This window comes from Phalacrocorax aristotelis, chromosome 18 (genome assembly GCF_949628215.1).
Source record: "Phalacrocorax aristotelis chromosome 18, bGulAri2.1, whole genome shotgun sequence".
NCBI classification, from domain to species: Eukaryota; Metazoa; Chordata; class Aves; order Suliformes; family Phalacrocoracidae; genus Phalacrocorax; species Phalacrocorax aristotelis.
Genome location: NC_134293.1, coordinates 3,497,365 through 3,521,933, shown reverse-complemented (window position 1 = coordinate 3,521,933; position 24,569 = coordinate 3,497,365). Strand labels below are relative to the sequence as shown.

General features: G+C 37.7%; 1 protein-coding gene across 2 annotated transcripts in view; it reads right to left on the bottom strand.

Moving 5' to 3' along the window:
• BRIP1 (BRCA1 interacting DNA helicase 1) overlaps positions 1-24,502 on the bottom strand; it is a 64,404-nt gene extending 39,902 nt beyond the window's left edge. Inside the window, exons 1-14 of one of the 2 annotated variants that reach the window (XM_075113368.1) lie at positions 24,440-24,502; positions 22,852-22,980; positions 21,929-22,040; positions 21,257-21,451; positions 20,833-20,960; positions 19,845-19,979; positions 13,258-13,551; positions 12,539-12,760; positions 11,805-12,004; positions 7,462-7,594; positions 6,792-6,943; positions 6,076-6,247; positions 5,822-5,959; positions 5,247-5,408 (exon numbers count right to left, since the gene is read on the bottom strand). In XM_075113368.1, coding sequence (XP_074969469.1) covers positions 5,247-5,408; positions 5,822-5,959; positions 6,076-6,247; positions 6,792-6,943; positions 7,462-7,594; positions 11,805-12,004; positions 12,539-12,760; positions 13,258-13,551; positions 19,845-19,979; positions 20,833-20,960; positions 21,257-21,451; positions 21,929-22,040; positions 22,852-22,944 — 2,136 coding nt within the window. In that variant the 5' untranslated portion in view covers positions 22,945-22,980; positions 24,440-24,502. Of the gene's footprint in view, positions 1-5,246; positions 5,409-5,821; positions 5,960-6,075; positions 6,248-6,791; positions 6,944-7,461; positions 7,595-11,804; positions 12,005-12,538; positions 12,761-13,257; positions 13,552-19,844; positions 19,980-20,832; positions 20,961-21,256; positions 21,452-21,928; positions 22,041-22,851; positions 22,981-23,761; positions 23,839-24,439 lie in introns of those variants that run through there. The other variant, XM_075113369.1, reaches the window with a different exon arrangement.
• Between the last annotated feature and the right edge of the window lie 67 nt (positions 24,503-24,569).

Below are 24,569 nucleotides of genomic sequence, written 5' to 3'. Positions count from 1 at the left end.
TAATCTGCTGGACATTATACATACAACAAGAATCAATGTTAATGCAATGTAAGAAAGACTTAAAAATTCTGCATTCATTTTCTTTTCTATTACTTCACTATTTTTGTAATTAACTACCCATTAGAGGTAAAATGCATACAGCATCATAGCTGTAAACCTCAACATCACCTGCATTTTAAAACTGTAACACAACGGGGACAAAAAAGAATGTATCTATTTTACAGACATTTGGAAACAAATACTTCCAAGAGTATAGCAAATAATTTTTAAAATGTAGGTTTAGATCATTCAGCCACTTCTAAGAGGTTCACGAGGCAAACAACTAAGCAGTTACTATTTCTATCCTTGTAGGCCAGCATTTCTTGAAATTTTCCTCATTTTCCCCAAGACATTTCCCTCCACAAAACTATTTGATTCACTATAATGCAAAATCCACAGCAACACTGTGCAACTACCAAGTAAAACTGCTGTTTGACCTCAAAAGGTTACAAAGCTTTGTAAAGGAAAGCAGATACAAAAATGTCATTAATGTGAATCAATGGAGAACACTACATCTTAAAGGCGTAGGAGAAGAAAAAAAGTAATAAACAAACCTTGGATTCTCAAGTGAATAATACTTATCAGTTCATAAGTTTTACTGATAAAAGCAGGCATTCAAAGCCTTCTGAGCAACGACCCGGTTTTAAAATTCCTACTTCCAGGTTACGGCTCAACAATTAGCAGACACAAATTAGCCAACCACCTCACAAGAAAAAACAAACAAACCCAAAAAAACCCCAAACACCAATATTAACGTTATTGTCCAAAACTTATTTTGTAAAAAAAGCTACTAAAGAAAGGTCAGTTAATTCATCATGATGGATTATGACTAAAATTTATAAGCATTAGCATTTTTCTCCTCACTGGATACCTTGACTTTGATATGACACATATTGAATGAATCATCTAAGATACAGGCACCAGGCAAGATACATCTTAATGCAGACAGGTCGGCGACATGAACCCTAATGGTCCTTATCTTAATCTTGTTTAAAAGCATCTTAGATTTCTGAGTAATCTTTTCACCTCCTGATATTCGCTTTTATAGAGTGTTTTTGCTGGAGTTGCTACCGATTTTCACATAAATGCATTTTTGTTGCAAGGTATCACCAGTTTCAGTAGCCCTAAAAATGATCTAGGTTTGCAATTTAGCAAATGTTAAGATTAAACTTATTTTAAAGAAAGTCAATGTGCCAGAACTCAAAATGACAATAAAAATTTGTATGTTATTGCAGATTACCCCATTCATGAAACATGGCATCAGAGCTGCTTATAACTGAGACACCTATCGAATGTGGAGATGTACATCTGGTGCACTGTTTTCTTCTCATCCATATATTTTCCTCTGTTGCATTAACCTCAGATATTTGCCATATGTATATTTTAAACACTCTTCAATTAATATATCTTTATTCAACTACCTGATTAAGATAAAGGCGAGTTTCTCTACTATTGCCTTTTCTGTATTCACATCTACTAACTCCAAATTACACAGACATAACAAGGTGGCAGACTTTTCCCACAAAACTGCACCAAGCTCTTTCTGCTACAGCTGCTTTGATTAAAAAGAAAAGCCACAACAAAAAACCAAAACAGAACACAGGGGATGGAGGGGCACAGAGGAAGATAACAGGTGAATTATTTTTAATTCAGATTTTTTTGTAGTCGCAGCAGTTCATACATTAGATAAAAAGGTCTTTGGAAAGTACCTTCTCAGCCTGACGAAGTATTTTCTTAAACTGATGATTAGGAAAGGATGCAGGCTTACAATGTCGTGGAACTTTAAAGTCTTTACAAAATGGCTGAATAACATTCTACAGATGATAAATATCTTGTTGTAAGGGGTGCTCGAGAGCAAAATACAGACAAGTGACTACTACCTCTTCCTGGCAGTAGACAGCTTCTTCAAAGGAATCTAGAATCCCCCAGGAAATAATCTACCTGAAGAAATGCTAATAGAGAAAAATGCAAGCCATTAATGGTGCTTTTTGCATGCATTAGCACTGGAAGGAGTATTTGACTAAAAGTCTAGCTCCTGCAGCAACGTACTCTGCTGGCATTTATAACTTTCATCTCAGATGTTCTACAAGCAGCATCCAGTTTTCCCCTGTTATGATTAGGTTAATGTGGTGACATTTAGAATTTTACTTGCCCTCTATTTATTTGCACATTGGAAACTTTCTAGTAGACTGATATCTCTTCTAGGTGAGTATGAGATTTTTTTTTCTATTAAGCACTTCAGAAGTCTGAAAAAAATCATATTTGTTCAAGAGTTTGTTTCTCCAGCTCTAACATGAATACAGGGGTCATCACTTTCACCAAGTATTGGCAGATCACTCCTTTAATGTACACAAAGCAACCTGAAATTCCAGACAAAATGGAGAGAAATACAGGTAACTCATAAAAGCCCCTTATATCCCTGACCAGAAAGTTCAAATGACAATTCTAATTCTACTTCTTCCATAAATTTGTTTTATTTCCAATATCATGTAATGAAGTTCTGAATAACAATTCAAGAGAACACTGCTTGGGTGCTAGCTCTAGGCTCCCAACATCGTTCAAATGGTGTCAGACAGGGTTCTCAAATTCTGCTTCCTGTGGCAGGCGTTATGCCTTCCATTCTTTCTACTCCCATAGACTGAGGCCAAAGAGTGTTGATTTACCTTTCTTACAACAAAAAAGAACATACACTTGTATTTTATTGAAGTGAATGAAAGTCTATGAAATTCAAAGCGAACAGAAGTGAATGAAAGTGCAGAAAGATGCTATTTCTGTCTCTAGCACTCTCCTTACATACAAACAAGTAACGTACAATGTACTACCTGAACTAAATTAATAATGAGCTTTCCAGAAAAATAAAATTAACTCTATTTACAAAGCAAAATAATTAGGGATAACTGTCAAAGAGGTCAAACTGTGCAGCATGAATGCTATGAGAGAGGTACTGAAGCAGAGAGAGCCATCCAAGAAGCAGGGCTTCTGCTGGAGGTGCAGAGCAAAGGACATCATTGCTGAGCCACAAATTCTTAAAACTGAAAGAGAATGCTGAACCAAAAAAATGCATCTGTAAGCGTAACCAAACTGAAACCTAATGTACAGGCCTAAATTCAAAATTCAGAGCACTGCCCTCAGCCTTCCAGACATTTAAAAATACTTTTTTTCCCCACTTATTCCAAAGTTGAAACTCCAATTCTTAAAATAGTGTGAGCCCTCGAAAACTCTGCTTAACTCACGATAGTCAATTTAGTGAGGTACATGACCACGTTTATTAATCAGATCTTGATAGCCTTGAACAATTCATTTAAAAGCTGCAGTTTTTTTAAAGAGACACAGCAATTTCCCCATGAAAATCTCTGAAAATCAGTTCTGAAATGCAAATGTGCAGGTAAGCAATATTCTATACGATAATGAAAGAAAAATACCTTGTTTTCCCTGTACTAATATGCTTATGCTTACATTATCCTGCGTTTTCAACATATTAATCTCAGACTTAAAGGCAACCCAATCCAGAATAAAAGAAGCAGAACGAAAAAGGGCATCCATAGAAACATATTGGCAATGTGATTTTAAAATATCATCCTTCAATTGCCTGCAATTTATATTTATCAATACTTTCGCTAGGCTCATGGAAGTGTTCCCACAAAGAAAAAAAACACTCAACGTGTTTAGCCAGGTGACCTTTCACTACAACATAAGGGCAGTGAGAAGGAGAAGGGTACCAGAGCTGTTCAGCAATCTCTTTCCTTCTTTATTAAATGTCATTATAAAGTCCCTCTGTACTTTCAGTTGAGATTACTATTCTCATAAAAACTTTCATAAATATTTGCCAGGTCTGTATACTTAAGACCAACGGTCACACACTGTTCAACATTATACACTTTAGTAAAAGAAATACGGTAATAGTGAAAACTAAAATATGCTCCCATTTCAATTCTTAAATAAATTGAATGCAAAATTTATTTTCAGATCACTAACTTCACATCTAAGTGCCCAGTAAGTGTAGGTTAAATAAATTTATAGTTGGTAGGCTATAAATATAGCCGACAACTGCTTTTTTCAATGCATGTACATTACCTGGTCTAATGTGGTCACCTAATGGTCACTGTCAGTAATTGCACCGATGACTGCACTACTTTATAGACACCCAGCGAAGAAAAACCCCTCGCTTTGCAGCCTCTTCAGTTAAATAGTAAAACTAACATGAAGGTTTTGTAAAAAGAAGAAATAATTTTAATTTAATTTTAAAAAAATATTCTCTGTTAAGGAACCTTAGAGATGAGGGAAATGGTCTGAAACCTTTATTTCCATTATGCTGGGGGTTTTGTGTTTTTGTTTGTGTGTTTTGTTTTTTGAGAGGTTTTTGTTTTGTGCGTAGAGAGGATTTTTTAAAATCATAAATGATGGTTTAAAAAAAGTCACACTCTTGCAAGTATTCCAAGAAAAATGGGCATGAATTACAGAATTACATGCCTGTTCCTCAGAGCTGACCATAAATAACAGTAAGAACAGAGAAGAAAGCAGAACTACCGTGAGGTACAGATTAACCATAATTAGATATCTGTTGTCAGTGAAATTAGATATTACATAGTTGAAAAATGAGAAATTTGATTCCTTTCAGCCAATGCCAGCGAGCAATTCCAATTCCCCCTGACTCAAGAAAAATATACTAGAATCTCCAATGCAGCGTAATGGAACAAGAAACAAGTAAAGAAGAAATTAACTGGATGAATGCTACATTCAAATAGCATACAAAGAACATGCAAAGGCGTTCTTGCTGCCGAGTTATACACACAAAGTATCCTTTCATGATGTTTGCTTACAGAGAGGAGTTGAGTTTTTGTAAATAATTTCAAAACATTTAGGGAAACAATTTAAGAAAAAACTGCAGATCAGTCCGGCCTTTCTTTTTTAAAACCTAATCAAAACAATTGTATTCATTAACTAAGATACAGACATCTGCTGAAAACAAATACGAACACGTTTTTTCACGAAAACAAACCTGTATGCCAGCCAATATGACATCCAAGAAATTATAATATAGTCACAATGGGTTATTACAATACATTTATTTTATACTTATTTGTGTTGATGCATAATCTTTTGCTTTATGCATCAACCTTTTCAACCACATTTCAAGCTTAGCGTGTATGTTTTCAAGTGAAGTGTGCACGGTTTTACAGGAGTAATAGAAGTTAAGATTTCCTTACCTTATAGGATGGCAAAAAGCACAAAATCCCTTGGCCAACTGTTTGACACACTGAAAGCAGAAGTGCTCCCACCTCATCTTGGAACTCAAAGGTCTCTGCATGCTGGAACGTGGCACACAACTTCCGACCGTTAGGGCCTGCTCCAACGGTGCCAACCCAAACCTGGTGTATTTCATAATAAAAAAGTTAATTCTAAAATATGTTACACAAACTGTATTAAAATACATTAGGTTAAGTAATGAAATTTTAACTGTGAAGGAAAACATTGGGATATTTCTAAATTAATTCATTCCAGTACTTAAAAAGAGAAGACAAAGTGCAACAACTGATGTAAGATGGCTATTACCAAAACAGCATGACTTCAGCTTTTCCAGGGGAGAACATATCTAAAAATGGCCCCATTTTTCATTTGAAAATGTACTTTACAGTTGCATTAATCTAAGCAATAGTCTGTTCTGTACATTTCTTTTTACTTATGGAATGGGTTTGCCATCATTTTTATTTGCAAGTTATCATTTCTTTTACAGTCGCCAGCATTGCGCCTCGGGAGAGGGAACAAGGATGCGAAAGTTTACCTGCGAGTTCCGAATAACGTGATTTGCCTCCAACTGAATAGAAAACTTCACACCAAGCTCTGAAGAAAATGAATCCATTGGAGAGAGCGTACCAGATGTCAGAACAATTGTTCTGACATCACTTAAGTTTGAAAAAGCCTAGGTTGGAGAAAGAAAAGAAGGAATTTAGAAAATCAATACAATCACTTTAAGATCTTAAAGGTATTAGTTATTACTCAAATTGCTTAAGGCCTTCTACCTCACACTCAGCTTACCACGGCAGGATTCAAGCACCAAAAATTGAGCATGTGGACTACGGCTTTCTGCCGCAAACTCCTTTTATGCTTGGGCCGTGTAAAGAAGGCACTTGTATCTGAAACATCAAGTTGGTTTCCATTCATCCAAGCATAAGTTTGTTGTAGAGCAACTCTGTAGTCATCCGCATATCTATATAGGGATATAGAAATATCAATAAAAACTACAATTAGGCAATAAACTGTAAGCGTTAAGCTCATAAAAAGCCAAGACAGTGCTGCTACAATGCATTTACAATTTAACTATAAAAAATAATTTTACACTTTCTGAAGAAAAACTAAAATTTTACAATAATATTTAAAAATAAGGTTTAAATCAGAAATTTTTAGTAACTGCTGGCATTAGTAGCCAAGATAGCACTTATCATTTTACTGTCTTGTTATGTAGAAAAGCAAAACCCACGCATATTTAACTTGGCAACACATCAAGAAAATTTACACTTAACCTTCAAATAAATTTCTTCAATATTTGAATTTATTTATCAATGAAAAAAAAATTTGCTAGTATTTAAAAATTATTCCCACATAAATAGATTTTTCCAAAGCTTTCCAAAGCGTTAGGTTTTGCTGAGAAGCCAGACACCATAACCGAGGTGTTGCACAAATCAAAGAGGCATTTTGGCAAAGCAGCTGAATTAAACACAGCCACGCAGTTCTGGCAATGTATTTGCACTGACCTGCTATTATCTTTAAAAAGACATAAAAGAACCATGAACAACCCTTTCAGCACAATCTGAGTGGCCGGGCTCACAACTGGTATCTCAGCAAGTTCCTCTCTGCCGAACACAGATATTTTTTCTTCCTTTTCCAGGACAGTAGCAAGATGTTTCTAGAAGAGGCGAACAAATTCCACGTCAACAACATCCTAAGCCTCTTCTCAAAAACAAAGCTTATAGATACACAAGAGCATCAGCACACTGTTTTAAAAGTTCACCTAAGATCCCTATAAAGTCGGACTGAAGACAGAATTGGGAAGGAAAAGTAACAATGCTTTTAAACACACTTGGCTCACACAAAAAGGAGGGATAAACTTCAAAATAGGGTAAATGCATTTCAACCGTCAATAAAAATGTAGATGGATAGAACAGACAAAATTATCACTGACTCAATGGTTCAATTTAAATAATTGTACACCATCAATTATATCCTTTAAAACATTGATTATCCACAAATCCCAGTAGCTCCAGTGCATTACTCGTGGTTTTCATCAGGTATATCTCCAGACAGCTTTTCAATATTGCAGTAAATTAAAAGATGTGTTAACATTTAACTTATGTACATTTAAAGATGTTTAACAGCATCAATATTATGCGCTCCGGTACTCACGTGTATAGCGCACAACATTACCTGCAAAATGGGAAAAGTAATACTAGTTATTCCCATTTTGTGCAAGATGGCGAGCATTTCTCTTCCACTCCAAACCTTACAGGAAGTTTCATATCCTCTTTCTACTAGTTGACTAGAGCTCTCCTGTAACCAGCTGTAAAAGAGCGAGAAACCAGAAATAACGTCAGCATTCATTTTAGAGATACTTTGCAGGTACAAACCAAACCTCAAAAATTGCACCAGACTTCTATGATGATGATAAGTATTTTACTACAGCAGAATCTCTCTCCTTAGATTTTTCTTATGCCAGTTATTCAGCAGTGATCTAATTTCTGTGGAACCGCTCTTGATGCAGCTCACTGAAGTGAGAAGGAAGTTTCCCTATAGTTTTTATTTTATCATATAGTATCTTTATATCAAAGGATTAAAATATAATCTGCTGTTATGATATAACATGTCGGGCTCACCTCAGATTTCTATACTTTTAAAGCCACTCATTATTAGTCTAACTGATGCAAGTTGGTTTATCATCCCTGTAAATTGCAGGCTTTCCTATTAAGAACAAATCTCAAGGCATGAAATGAGTACTTTTAATATTTATACACAGTAAGGGAAAGTGGGGCAATAAAAAGGGCATATTTTATCCTATCTACAGGTATTTGTAACTCTGCTACAATTTGAAAATTAAGCAGAGCTATAACTGTACATACAATGCAAAAATGTAATAGGACTTTCTAAAAACACGATCTAAACATGCAGATCATCTCATTTGTGGCAAAGCTAAAATTTTCTCTAACTAAATGTGTCCTCCATCACCCCTGCAGGATTACAAAACCTTCCCTCCATCTAGAAAAGCAGGCAGGCTTCCTCCTTCTCAGGAAATGCCGAAGCTGTCTGTTTCATCAACCAGCAGGAGGCATCAGAAAGACAGCTGTCATTTCTACAACAGTTCAAAATATTTACCTGTAAAATCATTATCAACTAAAGCAACATGGCTTAGTGACTGTTTCAGTTCCAGATTTCCTGTCCTGTAGCTGCAAATAATCCGACCAATGGAACAACTGAAAAAAAACCCTTTCCTTTGCCAGGTAAATACAAACAAAAACTGCATAAATACTACCATAACAATCACTTCTTTGGCTATAATTTGCTTCATCTTATTAAGGAATGATCATCACCAACACAGGCGGAACTTCACCAGAGTAGTACTCTGCCCCATTTCCTCAAATGTAACATCACAAAGACCTGGAACTAAAGTCAGGAAAAGGCCACTATGACAGAAACGAAACAGATTTACAATGGATAAAACATTTCAGGAAACATAAAACTTCTGTTTCCCTGTTATGAACTTCAAACACCAACACACACTTTTGAAATGGTTGTGCTATAAGTGCAAATACAAACTTAAGAAAACGACCTTCCCAATACTAAAATATCACAAAAAAAGCAAATTCTAAAAGCTTTAAAGCATCTACTTAAAAATAACTTAACAGGTATTTCAGAATAAAGCATTAAGCAGAAATTAACCAGAAAGATATCTATGGTTTTGAAGTAAAAATTGGTGTATGCAATGTTTTCAGGAAAAGATTTAACAAATATTACAAACGTCCCTTCAAGTCAAGAAAGTATATGTGCTCCTTCTCTCCCTACCAGAAAACCCCATTGCTCACACAGCTTACTCCATTGAACAAAGGAGTTGGTCCTGGTAAATCTGCAGCTCATCAGAGAAGCCTGCCAGCATACCTCTGTTGGTATATCTTAAAGTTGCTCAGAAAGGTCATTTTAGCACCTCTGTGGCACTAAGCCCGCGCTTAAGTGCTTTCTGGAATGAGGAACCAGGATCTTTATAACTGAAACTAGATTTTTCTAATTACCCGTGCATTTGGCAAAGCCATGTCACTATGCAACAGCATTTTACCAATTACTGGCTATTTACACCCAGTCTTCTGCTTTCCACAACTGCTTTTCATGCTGTTGGCAGATTTACCAAGACAATCAACCTTAGTTTTTCTGATAAGGTTAAAAAGCTTGAGGCAATCAAGTCTCCAGCCATGCTGTTCTTGCCTTTTACTAAACTTTAACATTTGAAATATCCAAGGTAGGAGAACTAGCTTCTGCAAAAGAGAAAACGAAAAGTCACTTGTCTCTGCGACACATAAACATTAACTCTCAGAATACAGAAAGGATGGGAAAAATGGTGAAGTACTTGCTGTAGTGTACTCCAAAGTCTATTTCACCAACCACTAATGCAACAAAATGATGATTTGACATGCACTGAATCAGAGTTCAGTTAACTTCAAAGCCACTTGTATCATAGAGAGCAGCTCTGCAGAGGGACCTGGGGGTTATGGTCAACAGCAAGTTGAACGTGAGCCAACAGTGTGCCCTGGCAGCCAAGAGGGCCAACCGAGTCCTGGGGTGCATCAAGCCCTGCATCGCAGCCGCGTGAGGGAGGGGATTGTCCTGCTCTGCTCTGCACTGGTGTGGCCTCACCTCAAATGCTGTGGGCGGTGTTGGGCGCCACAGGACATCAAGGATATAAAGCTGCTAGAGAGTGTCCAGAGGAGGGCCACAGAGTCAGTGAAGGGCTTCGAGGGGAAGGCGTATGAGGAGCGGCTGAAGTCACTTGGGTTGTTCAGCCTGGAGAAGACAAGGCTGAGGGCAGCCCTCATGGCACTCTGCAGCTCCCTCCCAAGGGGAGGAGGTAGAGCAGGCGCTGGTCTCTCCTCTCAGGTCACCAGTGACAGGACCCATGGGAATGGCAGGGAGATGTGCCAGGGGAGGGTTAGGCTGGGTATTAGGGAAAGGTCCTTCCCCCAGAGGGTGGTGGAGCCCTGGAACAGGCTCCCCAGGGAGGCATCACGGCACCAGCCTGGCGATATTCAAGCAGCACTTGGACAAGGCCCTCAGAGCCATGGTGTGAATTTGGGGTGTCCTGTGCAGGGACAGGAGTGGGGCTCGATGGTCCTTGTGGGTCCCTTCCAACTCAGGACATTCTATGATTCTGTGATTATTCACTTTCATTCTGCTACTTTGCTGTCCAAGGTTTCATTCGCAGTGTGTTTCTGAATTCTTTCAGTCCCTGGATCCCTCAAAAGAAAAGGTTCAAAACTTAAGGGTTAGAGAGCTGAATTCCAAATTCTCCAGTGGTGACAGACTCTTCTGACATTGTTTCAGCTTTCTTGTGTTCCCACTCCACCTGAAAGACTTTTTGCCCTTGACACCTTGTTTCTTTTCCTCCTTCCTGAGCTTCTGCCCCCAGTCCATTGGCTTTCATTCCATCCCCTCTCACGATTTTCAACTTTTGCTCAGGTCTTCCCCCTTCCAATTCTGTCTCCATAGTTTCCGGGTTTTACCTTCTCTTTTCACTCTTAGGACTTTTTCCTCTATGGCTACAGAAAGGAGCAGAGAAGAGCAGAACATTTTCTGGTTTTTCAGCTTCTGCCCTACTGATCAAATCTTGCTTTCAAAACCAGTCCCTCAATCATCCATATTTCTCCATCCACTGAAATCCATGATTCTTGTGTTCCAACAAGGCAGGTACTAAGACCATCAGCACATCCTTGATTTCAGTACAAAAGCAAACCATTAAAACCACATTCTACTGACACTGTCCAGGGAGAAAGAATGATCAGTAGTTCTGTGTGGACAACTTTCTCCTGAGATTAATCAGAAATTCAAAGAGGATAGAGCATACCCTGTTCACAGAATTTGCTACCTGAATTCTCTAAAGACTTCAACAAGTCTCTTCTGAGAATTTGCATGTACCCCAGTTTTTCAGACCCTTAACTCTTTGCTCAAGTCCGAGTTGTTTCGCAGGGAAAGCAAAGGGCACGACTGGTAAATTCACTTTCAACTATTAAGAATCTGTTCCAAATAGATTCCAATCTGATTCCACGAACAGATTCCAGCCTGTTCCAAACAATTCCCATCCCAGGTTCCGAAAACATGTTATAAATATGAATTAATGCTTTGATAAAATAATGCTATTACTATTTGTCAAATAAGCAAACAGAAGCATGTGAAAGATAAAAATTGTCTATCCTAGGTAAAATTTTCATACAGAACTTCACAAACCAGGACAGTGAGCCCATAAAGATCAGCACATCATTCAAAATCATAACGTACTTTTCAAAACAGAATTTCAAGGCCTCCCTTCAAGAAAGAGTATTATTTAAAATAGATCAAACCCCTCTGGATTCCTCAAGTGAACAAAAACCAGGTGACTGCGTAGTTTGAAGTATAACTCTGTGGCATTTTATCTGATGCAACATAGTAACCAGTAAATTGCATCAGCAAAAGGAATCTGAATGTAATTTTAAAAAATACTAATGATATAACGGAATTAGAAAGAGTTGCCTTACTTTGTCAACGAGTAGCACACAGCCCGAAGGGGCTCATGATCCTTCTGCCTGATGTTGTTATTGACCATGAAATCCAGCTCTTCTTGAGCAGCTCTTAGCTGACTTTCTGTAACGCCGTAGCTCACCGACTCCCGAGCACAGTCCTCAATATTATGGGCTTCATCTAAAATGACTACTTGGCCTTTTAGGTTAATTTCCATCTAGAAAAGAAAATTATTATCTAGTAAAACAGAGTGAAAAACATTAATGAGAAACAGCAACCAACAGGATCCTGTTTAAAAAGTGCATGTTCTGCATCATGGTGTAAGCAATAGAAAGTTTTCAGCTTTTTGATCCAATTTCTGTAACCTAGAAAATAACCCAGGGTGGGGAAGAAAAAGCCTTATCTCAGCCTGGATGAATACAATCTGAACCTACTACAGTCTCCATAAACCAAACAATTGTGAAGTTTGTAAGGGTTTCTTTTCCACCGATCGAAAAAAACCCATGTGACTGATCAGCCAGAGCATGAGACCAGTGGAAGCACTACTTGGAACACAGAAATGCTCATTTGGCAGGAGGGGTGTAAGGGGGGGTGTTAGGAAGAAAGAGAAAAAAATTCTTTAACCCAGGAGTTATTTTGTAGGTAATATTTTGGCTATAAATTGGATTTCAACTGACTGAAGCCACTGAATATTGTGTTTCTAACTTCCCTTCAACTTCAGTTATTGCAATCATCTTACAAATATACTTACACTCTCACGAATCTGGGGGTCTAGGAGGTAGTTATAAGGACAAAACACAATATCGGCGCCCACCATTAGTTCTCTGGCTGCAAAATATGCACAGGCCCGAAGTTTCTTTCCCAGACTCACTAGATCTTCAATGTCCCAAGCCTGATACAACCTGTGTGCAGACTGTAGGGCATGGTGCTCACTGAGCTTATGAACACCGTGATAGTAAAGACAGGACTTGCCCTAAAAGCAAATAAGCACAGATAGATGGTTAGTGCTTGCAAGAAATAATTAAAAACAAGTAAGCTTAAATCCTCTAAGCTGTTATGTGCATTTGACTTTATTTCTCTGAAGCATTTAACAGCTATTTTTTATGTCAGACAATAATGGAAAACACATCACGTCAGAAAGAAAATAGGCAGATTTATGTTGCTAAGATGTACATCGATAAAGGACGCTTTCTTCTTCACCTATAAAACCAAGGACAATTTAAGTCTTACTAAGAACATTAACCTAGCAGTCAAATATTATTCCTATCATCATAATTTTTCAGTATCGATACTGTGTATCAACATTTTCTAACAATTAATATTTAATTTAAACTAAATTACCAGAAGAATGTAACCAACATAGTATAAAGAAGTAAAGAAGTAAAAAATATTACTTATTCCAACTGTTCAACTACATTTCATTTCAATATGTTTAAATGAATGCTCATTTTCTGAAACAAAATTACTCACATGCTTTCCTTCCAGCAATTCTACACACATTTCGTTCCTGTTACTACCACTACTAGATACCACTGGATGAATACAGGTATAATCCCGGCTAGAAAGAATTGTCATAGGGACGCTGGAATACGCTGTTCTCTTCAACTCTCTAGTAATCTGGGATATTTGCTTGTGTGTTCGTGTTCCAAAAAATATTTTGGGAATGAACGACCGGTCTCCATTTTCTTTCTTCTTTGCGTTATTAGTACCTTTATCAGTTTCTTTTCCAGAAGAACAGGAACACTCAGTGCAAGGTCCAGAAGGCTGCAACCCAAACCAAAAAAGAGATTAACAAAATCCCAGCGTAAAATGAACATGCTAAATCTGCTGATGGTCTATTTGGAAAATGCCTTCTTGCATAGTTCAAGATAGCCTGTTAAATCACCGCTTGGCCTATCAAACGTCAAAAAGTTTAAATGCTAAAGCATACATACCATGTCCTCATGCCTGAAAAATCTTAAAAAACTTCTAGCTATCACTAGATACAACTTTATCATAACCAAATCATAGAAAGAATTATTATTCCAGTGGTGTATTTACACATATGAATAATTCAAACAAACTTCTCTCATTTAAGCTGCAGCATAAGGACACTCCTGTTACAGAACAAGAATTGTTCAACACCTTAAATGAAGAAACCTGGGGACCAGACACCCAAATTAAAATACTATGTTTTTCCTTAAAACAAGCAGAAGAAATCTGAACAGTTTAAAGAAATCTGTTTGCAGATAAACATACTACATCATATACTCTCCATCAGAAACGTTTGTCATGCCATTATGTCAAAGGCCGTCTAGTAACTATGAGAATAAAAGACAAAATAGGGAATAATTCTAAACAGAACCTAATCCTGTAAAATATTTGTTAAAAGCCAGTTCTCTTCCTCTTGAGAAGCACCATCTTTCATAATATACATACTGGAACGACAGTCACAAAATTGTAATAATTAGCATGAAAAGACACAAGGAAAACAAAATAACTCACGAGTAACCATGTCCACACACACCTCCCATCAAAAAATAATTAATTCTTCTAGTGTAAAAAGAGTGTGTGTTTGGTTTTCAGATGACAGTGCCAGTAACAACGTGTAGTTGCCCGCTCAAATACTCCTCCCTCCCCTTTTAATTGTAATCAGTAAGATTACCCATTATAAACAAATGCTCAGTTATGCCGTGTGTTACACCACAGTTCTGGGGATCAAGCTGTCTTTTAGCCTCCACTCTGAGCAAAAGCAAGTTCGTATTACCCTTAGTCCCACTCAGTCTTGTCCGCCATTAAATATTACAATACTTGATAGAACGCATGTAAATGTAACCCTTCTGGAGCTGTCACTCACTGGGATAAAAGGTTCACTGATGTGCCAAATAAACAGGCCCTAAAGCAGATAAAGTTACACCCATGCTGGAATTGTTACTTTCCCCTCTCAGGTTGCCAGTAACAGCAGATTTCATTACGGTGTGCTGCCACATTAAATAGCCAGTTCCAAATATCCTGCCTTCTATATTGAATAATTACTTATTCACTGAAAGGATAAAAAGAAGAGTTATGAATGGGGCTCTTGTCAACAGCGAAGCAGGAAACAGCTGACATATGGTATATGTTACATATGTGGCAATACTCAACTCGGTTTGTACTCACGCAGAAAACTGCAATGCAAATTGTACCTGATATTTCTATCATCTATATTCTAGTTTGCTCTTTGAAATAATGAAAACCACATTACCGTGCTAACAATTAATGTAACAGAAGGAGTTTACTTACTGTGTAGGGCCTTTAAGAGCACGTTCATCTTTTAATTCTAATTCAAGTCAGATTGTGTTTTCAGACATAAAAAGAATATGCAGAATTCAGTGATATCATACCACTAATACTTCACTGCTAATGCTAAGCTTCACATTTAGTTTGCCAAATAAAAGTAATAGAAAAAGATTAGGACCACTCAGGCAGCTATTTTGTAAAAGTTGTTCTACCAACAGGAAAATGCAGTTCAAGTAAATATATACATACATAAACGTAAACAGAAAGCTCTTCTGTGGTGGGTTAAATAACCAGACATATTTCTTTTCATTAAAAGAATTAAAAGAGTGTTCCTTATGTATAAGGCTTATAAATTACAGTATTTTACAGGTTGCCTTAAAAGATTTACTTACAAGGTTTGAAATTGGTATAATACTGTCTTTAAGAGCACTTTACCCAGTATTCCAGTTTTAAAATGTTACCTTTAACTTTAAAAAGTTTCTTTAAAAAAATAATCAACACAGAGTTGTAAACTCAGACTGATTTTATAGTAACTTGTATGAGTATAAAACTGCCTGCAGTAGTCACAACATTTGTGAATGCCACAGACACCGTTAGCTCAAAATACATAAATAAATAAAACCTGTCTAGAAAGTCCTTATAATGAAGAGAAACTTGAAGAAAATGCTTAGAACATAGTTTAAAAGTTGACTGCATGTTATTTGGACATTATTCAAGTGTGTCAATTTCCACTGGAATTCTTTGTTATCCTTTAAGAAAATGGTTTGACCATCTTTACATTTTTTTAAAACCAAACTATTTTAATTCTGTATTTCTCTAAAAAGATTTTGCTATTGATATCACATAGCAAAATCTAACGTGGTGTTAATCTCCCATTATTATGGCAAAAGGAAAGAGAACACTCTCCAGCTGAACAAAGTGATAAATAATATGGCAGTTCCCACAGCAGTGCCGCCTCAAAGGACAAATTTTTAGACTCATAATGCAGAGATACCGGTTATACTATAGTACGATTAGAAAATGTTTCAATTTATGAAAGAATCAGGGGGGTTGAGCAGAAATAAATAATATTAAGACAACAGAAAACTATCTCATAATACCCTCTGGCTTCAGAACTAAACCTGTTTTCAGCTGTTTGAATCTGGGATAGAGATTTTCATTTGGGGGGGGAATAGATCCTCCTCTACTTTCTGCGGTATTTAATCAGAAACATCCAGTAACAGATGCTGTTAGAGATCAGATACCAGACTATATGGACCTTAGACTAATCCAGCTTGGTTTTACTTCTGTCAGGGGATAGATAAAACAGCCTATCACATCAACATTTATATGGCACAAACACGGAAGTCTGATTAAAGGAAGAATAATTAAGTCTACCAACCTGTCCTATGTGTAAAATAGAGCTAAACAAACACTGAGGCTATGATCTTTGAAACACAAAGAGGTAAGAGGAGTTCTTCATATCTTCATCTACATTTCCCAGCTACAAAGCCATCTAAATGACACAGCAGTGAATACCTCTTGTGTGAAATATCACACAAGAACAATCTAGCAAGATATCAGCAGTGACATTACCAGAGCTTTTCAACCATTCCTTTATAAGCTCTCAAAAAGCACAGTATTCTGCTGCTGCTGCAGCCTCTTGATTAAAGTACACAAAGCAGCTGTTTATCCTCTCACAGTAACCAGCAGGTGAACCCGGTTCAATATTTATCACAGGCTTTCACAGATCACTGCTAACCAAGCAAACGTTTTAATTAAGCTGGAACTTGCTTCAAAGAGCTTATTCAAAATGTCAATCAGCAGGAAAAGGATCAGATACGGTGTCAGGTGAGAGCATGTAATACAAATCCACAACTTTCTTCATCCCATCGTGGTAAATTAGCCTATTCTGGAGTCCAGACCATGATTGTAACAGGCTGCCAGTCTCCTGGAATGTGTAACAGAAGTCACTCAAACTCCATTGTGAACGTTGTAAGCAATATGTTAAACTGCAATGGGCTAGCACATTAAGACAGATTCTTTTCACAGTTGTTTTTTGATACCCCAAGTGTTTGTTACTCTGCTCTCCATTTACTGTTTACTTTTTTTACCTAGTATAAATGGGGATTCCTTAACCCAGCTGCCCTAGTTTCTCAGACCGTATGCTTTGACAGAAGTAATCAAGAGAGTACTGTAAAGGTATAATTTCTCATTTAAACTTGCACCAGAACTGCCCTTTCTTGCAAGAATCAACAGCAGAAGGACAGAAATGGACTCTCAGGCTCTGGACTGAGAGCAGCTAAGAACGGGCAGTCACCTTGGGCAGAAGATCCTCACCCGCTGGACCTTCAGGGGCTGTTCTGATGCAGCAACGCTTGGCACCACCTCTCAGCAGCACCTCTCATGCTCTTACAACCACCAACACACTCCCTATCTGTTGGGCTATAAAAACGAATATTTGACCAGGAACTAACTTTGTTTTAACCACAGGACTGACTATAATAAAACAGAAGATATACAAAGGGAGGGTTATCTCATGTATTGAGAAAATATTTTTGTTGCATTATCATACCATCCTAAACACACAGTCCATTATGACAAGTGCTGAAATAAAGTCAACTGAGGTTATGTTCATCAGTTACACTAGAAAACCATTTTTATACCTAACAGCCTAAGGCTGTGATGTTCTTTACGCCTTAAACTTAACGTAGCTAAGCTGCAGAACTACTAACAATAAATAAGGTCTTACTTTCTACAATTGTTTCTTGATACCAGACAAGTTCTCAGTCTGCTAAAGTAAAAGTTCGTCACTGGAAAATAATACCTTACTCCCTCACTCTTAAAAAGAAACCTTTTTTCCAAAGAAATAAACACTCCTTTCATGCTTAAAGAGACACCTTAACAGAAATAAACACTTTTATTTCTTCTTAGGTTACTTCTTTCTAAAGAAGTAGTCAACAGTATAGGTGAATACTATACTGTACAGTCAGACCCACCAAAAGCACATAACACACGCATACACCTAACTACAGTTACAAAAATGAAGTTTTCCTAGAAAATCAGATTATGATTCTGTATTTCATTATTTAACAGTTAGTTTATCTATACTAAAAGTTTTCAGTTTTCTTTACTACATGAAATCTCTAGAAGTTGTAAATCAAGGTTTTCAAATACCCACACCAAAGTACCACAGCAAATTTTACAACCAAGGAAGGAAGGAAGGTCTCTATTTGAAAATCAACAGCACACTCTGCTGGCCTTTGTATTCCAAACTACCAGTTGAAGTGCAGTGGCACAAAGCATTTCAAATCCTACCCAAAAATATACGGAGCTTCCCAAAACTACTAAAAATTACTTCCCATCAAATGACCTAGAACACAGATTCACTTTTGTCAAGAAAGGATTTAGCTCCCAGTGTCTTAGAGTAATACGAAAGCTTTTGGCTTCTTTTCTGTTTACAGAAGCATAGTATACTGGAAAACAGCCCTTGAAGTTAAAACATACACTGATTAAAAGAGAAGCTAATTTCAGCCATAAAAAGAGCCAGGTGCTGTGGGAAGAGGTGGAAAAAGACCTGAAACACTTGTTGAAACCAGGCATATTTCCAAACACGCATCTAAAACCCTCTACTTAGAAGCCGAGTTACCTACAGATGGGTATTACCATAAACATTAAAAAAGTATATTGGAAAGGAAGAATGTTCTTTGTCTTTTGAAAGAAGAAAGTAGATTTCTGTACTGAAGAAGGAAGTAAAGGTCAGACCTTATTCCTTTCTTGTATTTGCCTCAAAATCATACAATTTCATGATTTCATGGCATGCTCCTCTATTTCCATCACAGCCCTTGATAAGCATTCATGGGAACATCACTAACGTAATTTGGGATCTGACATTCATCGCTACTGCGCAGATTTCGTCTTCTACTGGTTCTGCTTCAACAAGCTTTTATGTAAAATCAATAAGATTCAAACACCAACAAATGCAGAAAATGCTCAGCAGAAAGCTGCAGAAACAGCTGCACGTTTGTATCTTAGCTTCTTATGTGGTAGTTCTGCTATGGAAAGAGCTAACTTAAAAAAAAAAAAGAAACAACCAAACAAAAAAACCACCCCCAAAACAAATCTATCACTGTAACACACAGGATTTTTCTTCTTATTCAAGTGTAATATTTAATTACTCTTTTTTTTATTACAATATATTGTAATGATCAGCTCCAACTTTCTCCATACTGCTTTCTCAAGGTCTAAAAGGCACACACATTAATATTATGCTGTCTTTCATTTACTACATACACCACAAAACAATGAATGGCAAGTCGAACAAAATCTACAGGCTCTGATGTCACTTCATTGCCATGGTCCTAGTTTCAAGTTCTTCCATAATGTCATAAATCTACTATGAATCAGACTTAACACACAGATCTGTATCTGCTCTACAACTGCTGTCACCTGCTGAAAGTTTACAGGCTGAATTGCTGGGCCAGATTCTGTGCTACTGGGGAGCCACAGTGTAAGAGAGTTCAGCCCACCAGTTAGAACAACAGCTTTCACAATTTACACTTTGCAAACCACATTGGTTAGACAGCACTATTAGGAGTAAAAGCCACTGCAGTTCTCCCTGCTGATAGTGACAACATATTACTCTAAAGCGACTTACACTCTTGGGAACCTTTACATTAGGCTGTAACGCAGCTGGAGGTACAGTGCTTTCTGAAACTATATTAACAAGCTGCATTTCACACATAATCTCTTTACAGTAATTTTTTTAATTGCTCTTGAATTAACAGTCCTGATGTAAAAGGTATTACTATATTACTTACTATTTTGGTAGAAAAAGTAGTGGGTTTCACACTTTTTTCAGAGTGAACAATCAGCTCTCCATTTTTTTTTTTATTATAAACTTCTAAAGCATCAACTAGCTGCACTCCTTTTGCAAAACAATGACGTTTTCTAACCTGGTGGGGAAAAAAAGTACTGTGTTCAAATACACTGGACAGAAGTATGTGCTTACACTGGCAGTCAGTGATTTTGTTTCAACTGATTTACACTGGGTTTGTTTCAGCAACACAGTGCATCGTTAATACTCATTAACAGTTTAAATCTAAGCCACACAGAAGTAATTTGAGAAAAGCTATAAAGTTTTAATTACAAAATTCAGTAACAACAAAAGTCTGTAATTATTGCTGAGCTTTTCTTTCATTTCCCACTGTTACAAAACTGGTAGAAATTCTAATACTATATAGATATAAGCAGAACATTTTCATAACTAAAGCAAGAAATAAATTCAAACAATATTGATCTAAAAACTTAATTTAGAGCAATACTCTAAAGCAATGTAAAAGCGCACATCTGGACACAAGTACTGAGTCAGATGAAAACATTACAGAATTATTGCACTCCACATATTAGGCCAGAGATAACTACATTTGACAGGATATAAAACAGAACTCTAATATATTCACAGTATCATTCGTCTTCCTAATACATATTTGCAAGAGCACTTTCAACCCTAGAATCTCATACTTTGACTTAATATTACAGATCAACTAGGGATAAATATATTTTGGGGATATTAGGTGTTTAAATATGCAAGATGCAATTTAGGAGCTGGTGTCATGAACAATTCAGTGCAACAATGGACTCCTTTGTGACAAGTAACAATAAAGATGAAGCAAAAATCTGTCAATCTAACCTATGGCTGTGACATGACTCAACTACTCTCTATGCCCTCTCTGAAATGCTGATTGGCATTTGACAGCTTTACTGAGCCACGCCTGGTTTACTTCACTGCCAATAAACTTTGCTCACCTGCTGCTCAGTTTCTAAAAGACGAATCCTTTTCCTGTCTACTTGAAAATCATCATTCTCTTTGTCACATAGAGATAACCTTTTTTTGGCAGACAATTTCGAAGCTAGCGTTTCATTTTCATTATATTCTGTAATTAAAAATAAAATTAAAAGGTATGTCCACTACTAGGAATGCATTAAATAAGGGCAACATTTTAAAAATATAATTTGCTATAAATATACATGATGTAGGAAATAGCATTAGACATTTCTAGACCAACTAACAACCATTTACATACAGATTTCCAAGCAGGGCAGAATCATGTAATACTCTGGTATTATGATGTTAAAAAAAAGTCCCTGACTTGAAAGCAAAAAAGCTGACATCGCTGGCCTCACATTTCACTTCCAGAACAGATTTTTAGCCACCTATGTATGAAGTTACCTCTGTTTGTCAGCGGGCTTCCAGGTTTTACGGAACTCCCTGTTTCGTAATTATTAGAAGAACAAGAAGCACCATGATTCAAACTTGTTGCAGCCTCGTTGCTCTTCAATTGGGAATGACAGGTACAGTGACAGGGCGGTGAGGTCTCTGGCTTTCTGTCTTCCTTTTCACATGACGATGTAAGCGGTGATTTCTCTAAAGAACACAGTCATTTGTCTTCCACTAAAAACCACTCAAGACTATACATGAGAACTATACTTTCAAAATAGTTAAGATGAAAGCTTTTGTTTAGGTATCAGTTATAAACCTTGTATCTCTACAAAGTCTGAACAAGCTGTCGCCACCCTTTGAAGAACCGCAGTGCAAAGAACTGTAACAACTTGCAGAACTGAAAAATACCCCTCTTTTCCAATTCAATCTGCATAACTACAACCCACAAGTATTTTCTTTCTAAGTTCCAACAGGCATATAATTCCCTTATGATAACAGATAGCTAAATCCATCTTAGCATTACTGGCTATTACTGTTTTATGTTGCCAATAAGGCGATATGCGTAACAAAGACCTGGTTAGAGTCCTGAAATCAAATATTTAAGGGCTGATAACAACAAAAATTCACTGTAATATATTTTGGTAATAAAAAACTAGGCAAACAGACGCTAAGACAACTCACCATACAGAGACTGTTGCCATGATAATGCAGAACAAAGCAATGCCAAGCTTTTGCCACTTCCTGTAGGGCTCTCCAACAAACAGTGTTGCCTGTTATTTAAGCCCTTAACAATCTTTAAGGAGAATGACAAGAACGAAACCAGAATTAATAAAAACCAAAAAGGATGCCTTTAGCAAAGCTGTAAGTAACGTCTAAAAGTAGATCAGGACACTAGTTGTCTTTTTATAAAACAAACAAAACAAAAAAACCCCAAACCAAAGAAACAACTCCCCCCCAGCCACCTTTAATAATAACAACGGGCCAACAAGCCTTAGCTGTATTTCTCTCAAGAGGAACATGCCTCATTAGCATCGCTCCAAGGTTCACTCACAGGGCAGTGCAATACTCACCTGCTAACAGCAATACCTGTTGGGGCTAGCTTGCTTTCTTTAGTCTTACAAAACATTGAAAACATCTGCCAGACAACCAAACCATTTGTCCCATGGAGAAAAAGTGTTTAAAAATGGCTAAAACTGTTTAAAGCTGTTTAAATGTAAAGTGTAATAATTAATTTTTAAAAACTCTCCAGAAAGGGAACAATTATTGAAACATTGTTTAAAACACAGATGTTTTACTGGATCACTCCCTCCTTATACACTTGCAAAATAATATAAAATTATATTACTGTATATCTAGTTAAATAACCATATATTTTAAATAACGCATAACTTGTTTCTTAGCTCACAAACCCAAACCGTACTTCCGCATTCCCAAGTCATGGGCCAGACACCATCGTACAGCACAGAGAACAGTAAGTTACATTACAAATGAAATTCTCAAGATATTGGAGGCTCTGAATTTAATATGTTAGTTTTCTAAACGCTGATAGGTACTGGAAAATAGAAGCTACTCGTTTAGCAAATATTAGCATAAATTGTACTTACAGCATTCATCATAGCAAGTTGTGAAGGGTAAGCCTTGCAAGGGAACATGATCTTCACTCCCCCAATAGTATATTCTGACACATCGGAAGACATCGCCACTTCTTCGTCCCATTTACTTCAGGTTTATAACTGCAATAAAGAAAACCAGTATTAACAAGCCAACTCCAACAACCAGGCAAAGCGTGAAACAACATACAGGTCCAAACAGAAACAAGCAGAAACTACTAACCTGATAAGGGAGCTAAGCAGTTCAGGATGTTTACAGAGCTGGCATATAGGAATTTATACTACACACCATCAGTTCAGACCTGGTCCTCATCACACATAAAAGCAAGCTGCCACCATCTGAATAGTAACATCAGCAATTTAAGTAAAAGTATGGTGAACCACAGACATAATTTCAGATTCTGTTTCTCAGACTGAACGTTGTGGGGCTGAGAACCCAAATTCTCGTGGGGAAAAGTATTTTAGGATATTTAATAATTAAAAATAGCCAGTTTTTCAATTCTGCAGGTGCATTAGCTTGAACTCCAAGACGCTGCAAACTACAAAGATACAGCTGACAACAGTAACTTGTACTGTTCATTTTAAAACAATGAGAAAATACACACTGCCTTTAAAAATGAGATGTTTAATACTTTTCTTCCACGAATAATACAGTAATCACTCAGGAGAAGATGAGGTGTCAGTCACTTTACCATTCCATGAGTATTATCTTGCATTTCTCTCACTCCAGGTAATAAAAGAAAGTCAGTTTCCCGACCATGATAAAGTGTTGAAATTATTGAATTAAATTACTGAAGAGGCATAGATGGCTTTAAAAAAGGACTACTTTTTATAAACAACACAGGGTTGGTTTTTTTCCTTACAGAATAAAAGCAGATTCCCTGTGATAAATTAACTCACTAACCTGTGCCCTCATCTGATTTCTAATGAGTAAACATATACATCAAAAAACCACCGATGCATGGCATGATTCAGCTGCATCATCAACTTTCTCAACGGAAAGAAGAAACCCCATTAAAAAGAGATCGCTAACATGAACTTACATCCCACCCCTTCTTCCAAAAATGTAACCACACCCCATTAGAAGGCTTTTCCCTAACATAGGGCGGGGGGGAGGACACGAGGAGGCGCTTAAACGACCACTATTTTGAACGGAGCTTTGCCCAAGAAAAAAGGAAGCCCCCGTCGGGGCGGTGGGAAGGGTTCAGCACCAAAGGGGGCAGGAGGCGGCAGGGGTCCGGGACACCGGGAAGGCGGGGGGACCCTTCGATCCGCTCGGGAGCGCCTTCGGAAGCACCGGGGCCGCTCCCCAAAGAAATCCCGCCGCCGCCTCGGCTCTGCCCGAGCTCCAGCCCTGGGGGGAATTTCCTGCCTCGCTGCGGCCGAGGGCAGGGAGCGCTGAGGAAGCTGCTCTCGTTCTCCTGTGCCTGTCGCCCGGCCTGCGCAGGGGCGCTTCCTTTACCTTCTTTAAGAGGTAGGGTCCCCTCGAAACCCCTTCCCTCCCTCTCCCCCCGCCCTGCAGCGAGCCCGCTCCCCTCACAGCCGCGCTCCGCCCCACGGGAGGCAACGGGCGAGCGCTCACCTGAGACGGCAGCGGCCCTCCTCAGCGTCCGTCCTTCCCGCCTCCGCCCCGGCGCCAATCAGCTGACAGGAAACAGCCTGAGCCTCCAATCAGCAAATGGCAGACTGAGCCCCTCCCGCCTTCCACCTCT